At 39.5% G+C, this 16,227-nt stretch overlaps 1 protein-coding gene across 1 annotated transcript; it reads right to left on the bottom strand.

Annotated features, from left to right (window-relative positions):
* Positions 1–11,051: 11,051 nt before the first annotated feature.
* On the bottom strand, positions 11,052–14,174 carry ccnb1 (cyclin B1). The gene is made up of 9 exons (XM_026298431.1): positions 14,073–14,174; positions 13,706–13,834; positions 13,201–13,299; positions 12,922–13,110; positions 12,689–12,847; positions 12,361–12,597; positions 12,154–12,294; positions 11,839–11,949; positions 11,052–11,697 (listed from the first exon to the last, which is right to left on the bottom strand). The coding sequence occupies exons 1-9, from the start codon at positions 14,091–14,093 to the stop codon at positions 11,593–11,595; spliced, it is 1,191 nt and encodes a 396-aa protein (XP_026154216.1). The 5' UTR covers positions 14,094–14,174; the 3' UTR covers positions 11,052–11,592.
* Positions 14,175–16,227: the final 2,053 nt, after the last annotated feature.

Below are 16,227 nucleotides of genomic sequence, written 5' to 3'. Positions count from 1 at the left end.
TTACATAATATAAATTATTAAGTATACCTTGAAGCTTAAAGATTGTACAATGATGTATGTACAATGATGTAACTGCCAGATAATTTATGCAAAATCTTGGTCCAGCTATAGTTAGCCCTGGACAAACACAGCGGGTCACAGTGGAAAACTGGGCTCATTGTAGTGTTTTCCTTTGCCCCACTTTATGAATCTCTAAGGAGGCAACACATTTCCTTCATCCATGGTGGGTGAAAGCACAGAGGTCAGGGGTCAGTCGGACCACAGAGACTCCAGAGTGAGAGGGAGTCAGGCATTACACTGAGATTTGTTGTGCAGTAAAAACACTTGGTGCCCACAGGAAGTGATTTGTGGTTCTTACAGGTCACTAGTCTGATCATAGCCAGTTTACAGACCTCTAAATGGACAAGACTGTCTGAAAATTACATGTATAAATATGTTTCATGTATCTATAATTTTAATATTAATTTTTAACTTTTATGTAACATTTGTTTGTTATTATCAGATAAGAGGCACATCCTGAAATGAATATGTTGTGATAAGCTACACTTTTTTTTCCAGAATCCAGAAATATTTATGTTAACAAAAGTTGTGCCCAAATGATGTTAAAGTGAACAGGTGCTCTGCCATCTTTCTGAAGCCATAAACATCGCATTTAATTAGATTTATTACATGAAGCACAGTGACGATGACTGTCTCTACATGGGTAAAACCTGATATTGTGAAACTTAATTTGGCATCTCAGTCCGTTGCTCCCCAATATGATTTGTCCAGTAGCTTTGCCAACAGTTTTCATGGCATGAGGTGCCAAAGGGCTCTATGATATCCAGTGCTAATTGAAGTCCTCCCAGTCAGTTTAAATAATTAGTGTCACAGCTCGATGTGTCCAGGCCTGACCAGCATTTGGTCACCATAGACAAAAGGCATCTAACTACAGCTCTGATGGGTTAGAGAACTACTGTTTTTTAAGATGTGAACATGCTAGCTAAGATGGGGATCACATGATCTTTTATGACTGTGTTATATATTAGCTCAGAGTAAACTTATGATGATGAGTACTGCATCACAGAGGTGGTAGCATGACTGTTTCAAGGAAAGTACAATATATGCTACATGAAAGTCATCATTTGTTGAAAGTTCTTGCTTAACTTTAAATCTGAACTGGACTCAGTAAGTCTGCCCTGTGGGCACAGTGCTCCATTCATCCTTCTTGCTTGAACATCCAACAGAGAGAGAGAGAGAGAGACAGAAAGAAAGAAATATGACTTTGTTGCTGACTGTGTTGATTTTCCACTGTTATAGTGTTTTCGCTGTGTATACTGTGAGCTGAACTTCCCAGAAATGAGACAGAAGTAGACCAGTGGGAGAGCGGAAATACCTCACACTACACTGAAAAGACGCATGGCTTATTTCATGTGCTTTTAAATTTTGAATAGCAGCAGGGTAATGCCTGTATTTTGACACTATTGCCCAAGTTCAAATTCTGTTCTTTTTTTCATTTCACAGCTTTTTTTTGAGTTAGCAATGTAACAAGTACTGCTGCAATACAGGGCATAATAATTTCAGGTGGTATACTGTATATGGCAGTTGTAATATAGCAGGAACCTACTGATGTAGGTCATTAGAACAGGACAAAAACATGTCATCTTCCTGGAGAGATGAACTAATGACTGTGTTTAGTGCTTGGGTATGACACAAGAATCTCAGCTGAGTCAATCCAATCACGCTTTCTTCCACTTCACCCTCTCTCACACCTCACACCATGCAACCTGACAGACAGCGACAAGAATGGTTGCGTTTAATTGTGGATGACTTTAATCTGAATTTCCATGAGCATCTTCTCGCTAATTATATGTTTAGCCACCAGGCAAATGTTGTCCTCATTTGTGTAAGGTTAAACTCTGGTCAGCGTGTGTCCTGCAATACTCCAACTGAGTTAAACGTTGTGTCGCATTGTGTCACGCTCTACAGTCAGCCTAGTGAAACAGCAGAAATACAAATTACTTATGAACTGTAGTAAGAATCAACACAAACACAGTCTATTGGGTAAGCTGGCAGAAAAAGACCAGCCTTCACAATAATGGTCTTTGTGATAGATTCTGAAAGTTTAATAACTAGTGGGGGGCTGAACAGTGTTCTCATAGTCTCCAAAATATATTACACGTTTGGTATTTTGATGATGGGACATCATCATCATCATCATCACTGTTCTGGAGGCTGGCAGAAAAACACTTAAACACTAATATGTCATTGTGTTGGTTTTCTTGTAATTTGTCACCCATCTGTAGTTTTACAGCTTTAATATCTTCTTCTGAATTATGGCCTCTATTTTTTGTCAAATATGTCTCTTCATTTTTCATATTTCAGCAACTTCTGTTCTCCCTCAACAGTCATCAGTCATTATGAGCTGTGATTACATAAGCCTGTATTCATAGACACACAGTATTCACAGCATTCCCTCTTGACCACCAAGGTCTGCTGGTGAAGCGACCTGCGGAGGCAGAGCACTCGTCTCTTCAGTCAGACTCTTCCGGCAGCTCTGTGGTCCTCCACAGCTGACTCCATCATTCAGTCCCAGGTGCCCTTGTCTGGCTCCGTGGGGCTGGGTGACATCATCGTCACCGCCCTCTCCCCTCTTCCCTTGCTGTCTCTAATGGAGGCCCAGAGCTAGTGAAGGGGTCTTGTGAATAATTTAGAAGCTCTGGTGCACTTTATAACCTGGCCTGCAAGGCTAGCCGGGACATTCACCCTAAGTGCATTAGTATAATAGTTGGGGAGGAAACTAGCCCTATTGACTAATATAATCAATAACTGTGCTTCTGTTCGCTGTTGAGTCCCTGGAGGTTCCTGCGTGTGTGTGCATGTGTGTGTGTGTGTGTGTGTGTGTGTGTGTGTGTGTGTGTGTGTGTGTGCATGGGTTGATGCACCAAACTACCAGAAAACACCCTTGAGAATGATAAAAAAGTAACCTCACATAATTACGTTTTGAGGAAAATTGGTTTTCTGTGACATGATGAGCAGATGTTGTCTCAAAGCAAACAGCGGATGAATAACTGGAGTAATTTTGTTCATTTATTTCTTGATGTTGTTAAGTGAGGATCCTTCTGTCACAATCAGAAAGATAATTTCCCCACAGCAAGGAGAAGAAACTCTACAGACAATGTGCATAATGTGTCTGATGACCAGTTTTGACAAGAGAGTAATAATCATCTAAGGCCAGTGTCATTTGAGAGAGGAGAGTGACATGAAACATTATGTAATTATCCAAAGCTTGTTGGGTAAGATGAGAGTTCTCAAACTGTTCATTCAGAGGAGGAGCTCACCTTCATGTGCTGAAAGCTGGAAAAAAAATGACTCCATTTTAATTTACTAAAGTGTTTACTCAGCAGTGGTAGAAAAAAAAACAAACAAAAAAAACAGCATAGCACGGTCAATCTACATAGACTGTTTATTGTTGTGGCTGTTTATTGTTTGTTTTTGTTTCTGTCTTCTGTCTACAAAACTGTCCCAACAAAACTGAAAATATTGTTTTATTTATGTCATGTTAATATATTTCTTTTGCTTGTTTTATTCACTATTTTTACATTAGAGTTGTAGAACTAAGCCTTCATTTTTCTCCAAGCTAAGTCCTTACTTAGCTGAGTGATGTACAATGTCATTTGAGGTGTTATCAAACAGACTTTTAACCATCTGGATAAAAAAATATTCCATCTAACACATGATTAAAAAAAAGATTGTAAATCTGTTTCCCAGTTTATACCTTTATTTTTACACCATGGTTGCCTGTGAAGTAAGTATAAAGCTGATATGTTAGTGAAGCCTTTTAGACTTGCTTCATTTTGTACATATTGATCACATAATTCCCTGGCCTTTTATCCACTGTGATTTGTGTTTCTGATTGAAATTCCTTTACTACTATTGAAGGGATTGCTGTAAAATATTAAGTCACGAATTTTTTTTAAAAATGGCTGCTAAATTAAGTTGAATTGAAAATATATCATGACATATGTTTTTTACTATGCAGAAATTTCAGAGTGCACCCATGCTAAGGTCTAGTGGCAGATAATCTGTCACTCTCTGTGTCACATGCAAACAACAAAGGAGAGGGCCGAGCGACCCCAGAATTGATTTACAATGCGTCAGCAGAAGCAGCAGTGTCTCCACTCTCTGTCTCCCTTCACACTGAGGATTTATCGCAGCTCAGAACATTTGCCAGGCAGCTGACTGACCAAACAGGTCAGATTACAACATACTGTAGATACCAAGAGACATCTTTAAAACCCAACCAACCCAGATGCTTACATTACTTTAAAATGAACTAAAGAAATTGTGTCATTGTGTGGAAGCAATCAAACATTTCACAAAAGTCACAGAGATGTTTTGTTTTGAATCTTTTTTCAGAAATTGCTGACAAATCTCTCTCTCTCCACATATATATACTATATATATATATACACAGAGACACACACACACATATATATATATATATACATATATATATATAAATGTATATATATGTACTACAGTACTGCACTACATTGCTCATAAATCAGTCTAGGGCACTTGTCAAGGAAAGAATTCTTGGTAAGTCTTGTTCTCTTTATTACTGATCTGGTAAATCAAATCACAAACACTGGCACATTTCCCTCTAAGTGCGATGCAGCCTCTGATAGTCATGGTGCACTAACTTTATTGCCTTTCAGTGATTTTTACAATGAAGACTGATGTTTGGTTAAAATACTGGGATCAGTGTGATCAAGAACATGCAGACTATTGGTGCTTCAGTCAGTATGATGCAATATGAACATCGAGATGTTGCGTACATGACCACTGGTGAGCAAGTCAGCAGGGTACATTTTATGAGCCCCATAAGCAGAATTAAAGAAGTCTTATTATAAGAACACAGATTTTATTCATGAAGTAGTCACTGAAAGCAAAGTCAGCTAAATAGGCCATAATTGCCAACATTTAATAAACTTAATAAATACTTTTTTGAAAAAAATATGATAAAACAGTAACTTTCCATTTATGTTGGAAGGGAAATATTTTGCTCTGTTTTGCTCTAACCAGTATGTAGCCACTGATATATCCATCCTGTCGATATCATTTTCAGTCACACATGGATTCCTGTAATATTTTCTAGGTCAGTTAACCTAAAAAATAGTCCCAAAAGATCAACATTGGTTTTAAGACTAATATTTATGTAACTAGACTTGCAGAATCATTGTCTTGCATACTTGTCACATGACATGTTTTACATGTTGCTGATTTTTCTGTGGCCATTTTTCATGGACATAGCCGGGAGGTTATCCAAGATGACACCCATAATTTTGATCCAGCCTATCAAGCTCTGATTGGTCGATTGTTTCTCCAACAAAAAGCAGCTGTCAATAGGCACAAGATGACTGTGAGATGTGGGCCAAGATCTAGACTACAAAACAATGCTCTCACCACAACATTGCATTTTATAATAATGCAGTACTTCATACATCATTTGCTAGATCATTGGATTACAAATTTGACTTTAGTATCATGAATCCAGTTTGTCACATCCAGGCATCAGCAGTTCACGTCCTAGCATTAAGAAACAGGGCAGGATGGGATGGGCAAAGAATGATGGGTAGGAGTTTGCGGTGCGGGTTTGTTGAGTTTCACTAGACCCTGAAGTGTCTGAAAAGAAATGAGGTTGTGCACCCTTAAAATAAATGGCTATGACCTATTATTCCCCACCTGTGTAGTGAAGACCACTGGAAAAATCTCAGTTGGAAAAGTGAACAACCAAGAGTCCTCAGCTCTCTGCAACCACACTGCACTCTGAGCTACTCCAATGGCCAAAAACAACCTCAGAGAGCTGACACAAGATAGTTACGTTTTTAATCCCTCTCCAAAACAGCATATCTTTCCAAACATGCATGTAATAAAATTTTTACATTGCTTTTATTTAATAGAACTGCTGTATAATTGTATAAGTTAATGTGTACTGTAAATATATGGCGTATGCTGTAATGAAAAATTCTTTTCAGCTAATGTATATATTGCTGTTTGTCACATAGTACAAACTGAGATGTCCAAAGGATGGTTTTCAGATTTAATAGTTTTACTTTTTTTTTACGCTTAAATTGTATTTAAAGAAGTTTAAAAAAATTTTATTCATGCTCACTTAAATCTTCTGATGAAGCTCATGTGATATGATAAAACCTTTAAGAACAGTTACTAATTCAAGTAACTCTATTCAAGTCAGATTATTTTATCAGCTGCTGTTTCTGAAGACTGCAGCTCAACATTTAAGCCAACATTGATGACAACACATTAAAGGGCTCAGAAATATGATTGCATCTGCTGATGAAGAGCATGTGTTAGGCTCAAAAGCTCCAGAACAGACACGAAATGGGTCTTGTAGTGAGGTGGTGTTGTAAAGTGATTTACAACACTCATCATCGAGGACAATTTGCGTAATCGGTCTCTCAGTACACGTACAATACCGTTTTGCACAGATTAACAGTGTGTCCGTAGCACTGAGATGTTTTATTTTATTGCAGTTCTTTAAAAAAAAAAAAAAAACGCTGTGTGCAACGATTCAACAAACATGTAAGTGTAACCTTGATCTTGTGGAGAAGATGACTTCCTGCTCGCCACTCAAACTGTACGCAGAGAGGTTAAGGTGGTCTGGAGAAAATCCGTTCAACACCTGGCTCAAACACTTCACTGTTCAGGCCACAATGGGAGCCTTTCTTTTCACTGTGTGACATTGAGCATCAAAGGTCAGTAAAGTTCAGGAAGCACATGATTTTTATTTGAATTGTGAAAATGAATGCCTCTGTGTTTATTTGTGCTTCACCTCACTCTCTAGCCGAGAGATCTGATTCTGCATGCCGGCTGCCAGCCTATTAGCACCCCTCTGAAACCCCAACAGCGCTGCCACGAGCCGGCTGTTTGTTTGACTTTGTCATTATTGAATTGAGACACACAGGAGGTGAGAATGGGCACTGACTTATTTTGAAGGGTGCACTTGTTGAATCTCTGACCATCTTGGACAATGTTTAGACTGGGAAGGAGTCCCAAACTTTTGACTCTGGTCTTGGATGATCTGCTTGTGGGCAAGTTCTGTGCTGGTGAAATACTGCGAGGTCTGAAGCCAAGCTTTGCATTCTTTGTGGACCTCAGTGCTGACTCGCAAATTCACTTAACGGGGAGAGCTTGAATAAACATGGAAAAGGACAGAACTATTTTGGCTCTGAGTACGCTGAAATGTGCAAGATTAAATATACATCCACATACTGTTGTCACAGAATGTCACTAGAGATTATCTAAGGTAATCAGCTCTGTCTACACTGATGTGGTCAGTTCATCCAACTTGTTTTAGTATTCCATTTTTGTGTCAAGACTTTTATTTGTCAGATATCCTGATAATGTTGCTAATCCAATAAAATGGAAGTTAATGGAACTCTGTTAAACATCTTTGACACAATATGGCTGTGATTTTTGTATTACACTCCAATGAGCTAAATACCAACTGAGCTTGTTAACAAGGATTTGTGATTTAGCATTAAACAAAAAGTACAGCTGAGAGTGAGGGGAGGGCTGTTTATTTTGGAGTTGTTTGGTGTTGAACAAAGTAGTTGGACAAAGCGCATGTGGAGCAGGTTGCATGGCCCACTGTGGTTCTGTATGACATTATCTCCCTCATGTCTGCCTCGCTCCAATAACTACAGTGGGGTCATTTAAGTGTTTGTATCTTTGACATAGTTTAACACTAAGGTAGCAGCAGTGAGCTATTGCTGTCTCACTTTACACGTACAATGATGGTTAAAGATATATAGATAAAGATGTGTAAGAAAAGTTTTAGAGAAAATCCAAACACTTCAACTAATACAGTACATCTAGCTGCTGTAATGCTAATTGAAGTACTCAGTGTATGTGATTTAGATTTTACAGAGGAAGGAAGAATAAGAGAAAAGGTGTTTGATGTGTTCTTAATGCTCACACTTGCTTTAGCTAAATATAGAAAGTTAAGTGAAAAATAGAAATACAATTTAATACAAAACAAACTGAGCAGTGGTAAAGACGGTACAGTTACCTTACTTTATTGCCTTATTAATGTTCAGTTTTTGTTGATTTTTACTTAGTCCACTCAGTTAGACTGGAGCTACTTTACTGTTCTAGTTGTGGTAAAGACTGATAGTCAAATAGCCCAAACTGGAATTAGACTGGGATCAAGTGTCGACATTGTGTGAATCCAGTATCTGACCCAGGAACTGAGTTGGTCTAAGTAACATTCAGTCAGATCAGGTCAGGTATGGCCATGTTGAAGTGGATATTGGGTGTGTGTATATGTTTATAAGGCTAATACCAGACTGGATCTAAGTAGGGTCCGATAACATGGTGTGTTATTCTTATCATAGGAGAACATTTTTTGAGGCAGGCATTCAAACTGCGACATGCAGGAAAAAATAAAATGAATTCTTTTGCTCATTAATTGGTAGGACATCAGTGAGCTGCTAGTAAAAAACACATTGCGTAAAATTCCATTTTCCTCCATTGTGGACACCTTGTTCTTTATAATAAAATCAGTTCTATTTGCATGACTAGACACAATAAGGATTGATTGATGAACTGTCTTTTGTCATTTGGGTGAACTCACTATTTTAGGCACTTTAAGGTTAGCAATCTCACAGTGCTTCAGTGTTCAAGTGCTGAGTTGTCTTAAACTGCACAGCCACTATGTTCAATTTTCCATCATAATAAATGTCACCCAGCTGAATCTCTGTCAAAAAGGCCAAACAGTGTTCCAGGCAGCTGCAAGTGTATGGTTTGGAGCCCCACGCAGGAGGAATCTGTCTTGTAAACGTATATGGCTGCCCAGTCATGACCTCAGCTTCCAAGTATTTATTCTCAGTATGATCTGTGGGCTTAAAAACCTGGCTTTCCACAAATACTGACAGTAATTATCATGTGTCTGTGTGGAAAATAACAGTGAATGGATGTGCTCTGAAGGTGTCAATATTACAACTTGTATGTTATTAGGTCCACATCCTAAAATCTCAGATCAGTGTTGTGTCTAACAATTTTGCATTATATAACTTCTAAACCTACCAAGGCAGGGTTTGGCTATCTTTCTAACTTACAAGACAATGAAAGCACCACTGATATTTTATGTGGAACTTAATCCTCATATTTAGCTGCATGAACTCTGTGCATGAACTTCAATAAACCCAAGCTCCCAGTATGCCAAGTAATGTTTTTCTCTTTTCAGCAGAAGATTATTTCTGGTCTTGGCCTTTACTAGAACAGATGTAGTCAAGCCATTGTCCAGCAGGTCTTTAGGATTGATGGCCTTATGAGCCTGATGATGTACACAGTGACTCACATCATGCAGATGGCAGGTGGTCTTGTACAGGAAAAGCTCTCTGGGCATCCTCCTGGGGATGTGTATAGATGGGTAGGAGGGCCTTGTTCCCCCAGGGTGTCAGCTGTGAATGGGTTAAAGTGATAATAGCTCCCACTCTCCACTGCCCATTAGCTTTAAATACTTGTGGCTTGATGTGATGTAATTGAAGTTGAGGAGCCTTTGCATCTGTAGCTTACATGAGATCTGTGACTATGACTCACTTGATGGAGTGGGGGCGATAGGTTATACCACAACATCTTTGAATACAGTCAGTTTTCTGGGACTTAAATTGAAGAAAAAAAAAAACATTCACAGATAAAACAGCCAGATTTTGGATGTTTTGCTGATTATGTGACCTAAACTCCAGTGTTACCATAAAGCAGTCTTAGCCTAGACCGTTTCACTGAGGCCATTTTGAATAATTAATGCCTTCCATTTAGCTGCTTTGGTTTCCAGGTCCTGGTATTGTATGCTTGAATGCAACGGAGCCATTTTTAAAGTTCTTAGTGACATGTGCTCTTCCCACTGTGAGAAATCAAAATGTCTGCTGTGTCACTGGCCTATTGCACACAGTGCCCTATTACACAGATCTTTAATAGAGTATAGTGGGACCTAATGAGCACTGAATTTCTGGCCAATATTGGTTACTATAATATGTCAATGACATATCTGCCAGTATACTATCCTGATGGGAGGGGTCTCCCAGGTTTGCAGAGGCTCCAATATTTGGGGCTAACACTTTCTAAGACAGTTTGTTATTTCCATTTAATTTAGCAACTGTACAACAAAAAGACCACTTCCATCCAGACACATACAAAGGCAGTACCAGAGATTTGGGTAGCAGATGTGTTGGGGTCATGGGGTCAATAGTTCAATTGTCATTGTGTAACTGAGGCGATTTCACTTGCAGAGCATATACTTGGTACAAAGTTGTGTTTTTCATTGCCTTCAGGGAAAAGAGCCGAGTCAGTTTAGCATAAACCTGACAAGATGTACTTCACATTTGACAATTGTGTCAAATGCTTTGAAACTAACATTTTCACCAGTTGCTTCTTGTTCACTGGACTCCAGAAAGATCAGTTTTCTCCATCACTGCTTGTTCCAGATTTCCTTGAATTTGTTTGACTTATGGCTCAGATGGTATGTCTGGCACCTGTATATGTTTATAAACATATCAGAATTACCTCAGATCCTGAGCAATGTAATAAGTGCAACAGCTGGCCCTGAATATCATTTATACATTTTCCCTAGAGTAAAACAAGCTTTTATTCTTTTGCCAATAGGGTTACTTATCTTTGCTGAAGCACAGCTGTACAGAGCTTAAAAAGTAAGATGTAAATTACATAGAGCTGTTTAACATTTTGCAGTCATCAGTAAAATACTAACAATTAAGATTGTTAGACTGGTCCTAACCAATCAGTGTTAAGGCAAGAGTATAGTATCCTGCCATGACTTATCCTGAACTTGATAAACAAACACCATTGTAAACCTGCCAGAGTATTAGAGGAAACATGCAGAGAAAGTATATCCAAATGTAATAAACATATCTTAGTTGTAACTGAGTCCCATGTAGCCTTTGTAGACAAACGGGGCAGAGAATTGGGAGCTTACAGAAGCAAAGTTAATCCTGCAGCAGTCTCTAGTGGTCATCAAAAGTCATGACAACTTTTTGATCAAAACCTTTTAATAGGTGCTTAAAAACAAGACATTTAGGAATGCAAGTCATCTTAAAGTATCACTCTACATGTCATTCACTTCCACAAACACACATTAAGAAAACTTAAAAAGAATAAAATGGCTGAAAGGGCCACACCTGCCCACAATACCCATCCTCAAAGCATGCACCAAGTTTGATTTTTTTAGACTTCAGTTACAAAAGCCTGCTGAGACTGACTTTCCCCACATTGTATGAATGCAGGAATTGTCATGTTTATTCAGGATTTGACAGCTCAGGGTAATGTGTTATGTAAGTAGTGTGTGCAATATTACACATCCTCAGTAACTGAAGTGTTAAATGCCACAATGTGGGACCCAAAGTCTACAGGGCCAGCTCAGAAAAGTCAAGCTTGTTGCATGCATTGAGAATGGCAGTAAAAACATTGTTTATACCTGTAAACCACTGACAGTCCTATAGCAGTCTGCTCCTTCAGTCATGTGAAAGGATTAAGATTTGTCTTTACAATTCAGCACATGGTGCTAAACAAATCTCACTGGGTGAGCTTCTTTGCAAGATCCTTCACCAGTGAAGACTTCAGCTGTGAAATGGTGGCAATCCTCATCTGCTTTGAAGTAGAGTATTTGCCTTTGACAGCCTGCAGTAAAGATGCAAGTTAGAAACACATTCATAAAGTTTTCAGATTGTGTTGGGAGGGGAGAGTGAACCCCCCCCTCCCAAAAAAAAAAAAAAAAAAAAAAAAAAACACTTCATGGAAGTAAAGCAAATAGCAACATACCATGTGTTTGGTTAGCCCATCATTCACTTTGACAACATTCTTGCTAATGTGTGCCATCACAGGAATCAAATTCTCTGCAGTGTAGTCCATGTAGTGCTGCAATGTTACATCCTGTGGATGTAATTCAAAACAATTTATCCTGAACTTAGACAGTTGGTCTGGCACAGATCAGGTATGCCTGTAATGTAAGTTGGTGCATGCGAAAAGAGGCTTGTCTTTAGGAACTTTTCCTGAAGTCCAGTTTTACTAGGTAGTATGTTAGTAATTTGAAAGCATTTGACAAGTTACCAGCCAATTGTTATTGTTTAACCTCACCCATTCTCCAGCATCCAAGATCTTCAGAGTAAGAGCCAAAGCAGCACTTGCCACCATAGATGGTGGGAAGTGAACCATCTCATAGTCAATCATTGTGAGCTCCAGGAGGTACTTTGCCAGGGTGTGCTGCTCAGCTGTTACCTGAGGAGGAAAGACAGTTACAAACAGAAACAGATGATTTAGCACATTTTATCAAATGTTACAAACCTCATAAATCTTTGAGGCCCTTCTGAGGAACTGCAGGGGAAGGGGGCGGCCTAGTTGGAACTTAAGCACTCGTAGGATTGTCATCTCCATGTCTCTGATCTGGGCAGTGGTATAAGCCCTGTCTGTCACATATGCAAAGTCTGAGATCTCTGGGGGATACATTTCCTCATATTTGGAAGCAAGGAACATGGCTGTTACTCCAACCAGCTGCAGCTGCTTCTTGGGGACTGGGTGGTCCTGTTGGAGGAGTGATCAGTTTAGAAAGAGATGTCTTTAGGATATTGGAAGTTCACTAAATTATTGTGAAAGGGACCAAGGTCAGAGTTACCTGAAGAAAGCGGTCAATGATTCCCACAGTCATGTACATCGTTTCCTGCAGCAGACGGAACTTCAGGCTCACTTGCACTAGCCAGTCAATGAGAATGGCTCGCATGTTACCAGTCACCTCCTGACCCTGCAGATAGCTGGGTCTAACATTCTGCTCAACCTAAAGAGACAAGCCATATTAAATATGATGGGTTCATACCCAATATGATAAACTGAAGTAAAGCAGTTGCTTGCCTCAAGCTGTCGCAGGTACTTGTAGATGTCTTTCACATATTCACTGCAGAGCATTGGGTTGTCATGGTCATCTGCATCCACATCCCTGACAGCAGTGTGAAGCATTACATCTGAAAATGCTTGACAGAGGTCAGCAGGCTCACAGCCAGATGTCTCCATTGGAGTGGGGGATGTGGGTTCAGCTGGAACCTGAAATAAAAGGTGATAAGTGCAAACAGAAGCACCACACCTAGACGACATTGGTGGCAATGCCTGAACAGCTGTTAGCATATAACTCACCTGCACCTCTGGCTCAGGAACAACATTTTTTGGCTGTTCAGCAGCTGCCTTCTCAATTTTAGTAACTTTGGTCTTCTTGGTGGCCTCTGTTTTGATGTTCTAAAACAAAATTGTACACAAGTCAGACAAACCGCGTTTATGCTTATTCTACTAAATTCAACGCTAAGAACACTATATATACATATATATGTAATTACATTCTGACTGAAGTGCATTTAGAGGTGCTGACCTTTTTCCAGGTAACATACTACTAGGTTTTGGACAGTGAGTACAGCTGAGAGCAGTTTTACAAGTCATTTCACGCGAAAGACATGAAATTGCGACAACGGGACTATAACCAAGCATGGCCGGGTTTTCCCATCAGAGGCCTAAAACTTAACTTCCTTGCATAGTGTTGCATTTTGGTTTTTTTTTTTTGCACGAATCCCATATAAGAGACCGATTATTTTCCCTGCGTGTGTGCTAAAGCCTGGTGAAATGTCAAATGTCAGTGTGGTCATTTTACCTTTTTCTGTGCCTCTTTGTTAACTGCAATGTTTCCGATTTCGCCAAGCGCAGCCCGAGGCTTCAGTGTGGGCCCGTTCACCGAGCACGCTTTTCCACCAAGGTCAGTCCTGGAAGAAGCCAAGCGGTTCTGCGGAAAGTTGACTGGTTAGTTTGTGTTTGCTGCAGATGTACAGCGGGATGTGAATATTTAGTCCAGCTCCTCTTACAGAACCAGCGCACGAGAAAACACCCTACAGCGACGCACGAGAGCATTTGACATTGTCATGTACTTAAAAACACGTAAAGTTAAAGAAAAACTATTTGTGGCTAAACACATTCCCAGCCAGAAACCCCAAAAGAAGGATTAAAGAAGCTGAAGTACTTACTCGCGTCACTCGAAGAGCCATTTCGAAATGTGCGTTGCTTCCACAAAAACACGGAGCGTCGTAATGGAAGACGATGCGGGGTGGCGTCGAGCTTCAGCGTCTTGGTTTAAATCCTCGCTCGCTGCAAGCTGATTGGCTGTGCCCTGGAATCTCAGAGCGTGTGATTGGTCGAGCGCATCTGTTTCAAATGCGTTCCCTGGACAACCACTAGTCACGTGATTTGGATTTTTTGTTCATTTCCTTTTCATGTTATATCCTGCTAATCAAGAACATGTGCAATTTAAGGAAACAACAAATAGTAATTAACCGATTGAGAATCTAACTTAGTCTAAATATGACATTGTTCTGAGAGGGAACTAGAATCGATACAGTTCATCATCATCATGTCATGTAGAAAGTATGCAGAAGAAAGACTAGAGCTCAACGCACAGTTAGAAAAACATGATATGTCAAGTTCCAATGTACATTGTAAAGGGGAACAGGAGAGGTTTCTGTTTAAATACAGAGGGCGAACTGTATAACTGGCCGAATATAAAGTAATGGGGAGGTGAAGTGGCCTACGGACAGAAGATGGCGGTAATGCAACGGTAAGGGTGCGAATCGTCGTATAAACCACAGAGCACGAGAAGAAGAAGAAGAAGAAGAAGAAGAAGGAGAAGCAGGAGCAGCAGGAGCAGGAGCATAGACAGACAAATACATATATAGATAAACTTTAATTTATAATTAAAGTGATTAATAAGAAAATGCAAAGAGTCTGTGTCTGATTCATCCAAATGCCACATTTATTATTACCAGTTTTTACTAAGTGTGAATTTAGATCTGTATGACCTGTATATAGCCTTTCTATATAGGAAGATAAGCAGTAATAGAAACCACTTAAAATGCATGTTCTTCTCAAGGACCCCCCACTCCTTTGGACCTGTTCCCTCATAGCCTATATTATATAGATTAATATATTTCAAGTGTTTATTTCTCAGTATCTCAGAAAATTAGAATATTGTGAAAAAGTTCATTAGAGACTCACAGGGTCACACTCCAATTCTGCTGTATCCAAGCACATTAATTTAAAGTTGAATGGAAGGAAAAATGTGGTAGAAAAAGGTGCACAAGCAGCAAGGATAACTGCAACCTTGAGAGGATTGTGAAGCGAAGGCCATTCAACAATTTGGGGGAGATTCACAAGGAGTGGACTGTAGCTGGAGTCAGTGTTTCAAGAGCCACCACACACAGACATCACATTCTTTGTGTCAAGCCACTCTCGAACCAGAGACAACGTCAGAGGTATCTTACCTGGGCTAAGGGCTAAGATGAAAGTATATTTTGTGTTTCATTTGTAAATCAAGGTCCCAGAGTCTGGAGGAAGAGAAGAGGCACAGAATCCAAGTTGCTTGAGGTCCAGTGCAAAGTTTCCAGTCAGTGGTGGTTTGGGGAGCCATGTCATCTGCTGGTGTTGGTCCACTGTGTTTTATCAGGTCAAAGATCAGAGCAGCCATCTACCAGGAAATTTGAGAGCACTTCATGCTTCCCTATACTGACCAGCTTTATGAAGATGCTGATTTCATTTTCCAGCAAGACTTGACACCTGCCCACATTGCTAAAAGTACCAATACCTGGTTTAAGGACCGTGGTATCCCTGTGCTTGATTGGCCAGCAAATTTGACTGACCTAAACCTCATAGATTCTCTATGGGGTATTGTGAAGAGGAACATGTGAGACACCAGACGAAGAAGAGCTGAAGGCTGCTATGAGAGCAACCTGGGCGTCCATAACACCTCAGCAGTGCCACAGACTGATCGCCTCCATAGCACGGGACATTGCTACAGTAATTCATGCAAAAAGAGCCCGGTGAGTGCTGTACATGTTCATACTTTTCAGTAGTCCAACATTTCTGTGTTAAAAATCCTTTTTTTTAATTGGTCTTAAGTAATATTCTAATTTTCTGAGACACTGAATTTTGTGTTTTCATTAGCTGTAAGTTATAATAATGAAAATTAAAAGAAACAAAACACTTGAAATATATCAGTCTGTGTAATAAATCTATATAAAATGAGTTTAACTTTTTCAATTCAATTACTGAAATAAAATAACTTTTTGATTATATTCTAATTTATTAATATGCACCTGTATATGGAATCATTTATATATAGAATCGTGA

The sequence above is a fragment of the Mastacembelus armatus genome, chromosome 12 (genome assembly GCF_900324485.2).
Source record: "Mastacembelus armatus chromosome 12, fMasArm1.2, whole genome shotgun sequence".
In the NCBI taxonomy this organism is placed as follows: domain Eukaryota; kingdom Metazoa; phylum Chordata; class Actinopteri; order Synbranchiformes; family Mastacembelidae; genus Mastacembelus; species Mastacembelus armatus.
Note: the sequence above shows the minus strand (reverse complement) of the source record. Positions and strands in the feature narration are given on the sequence as shown.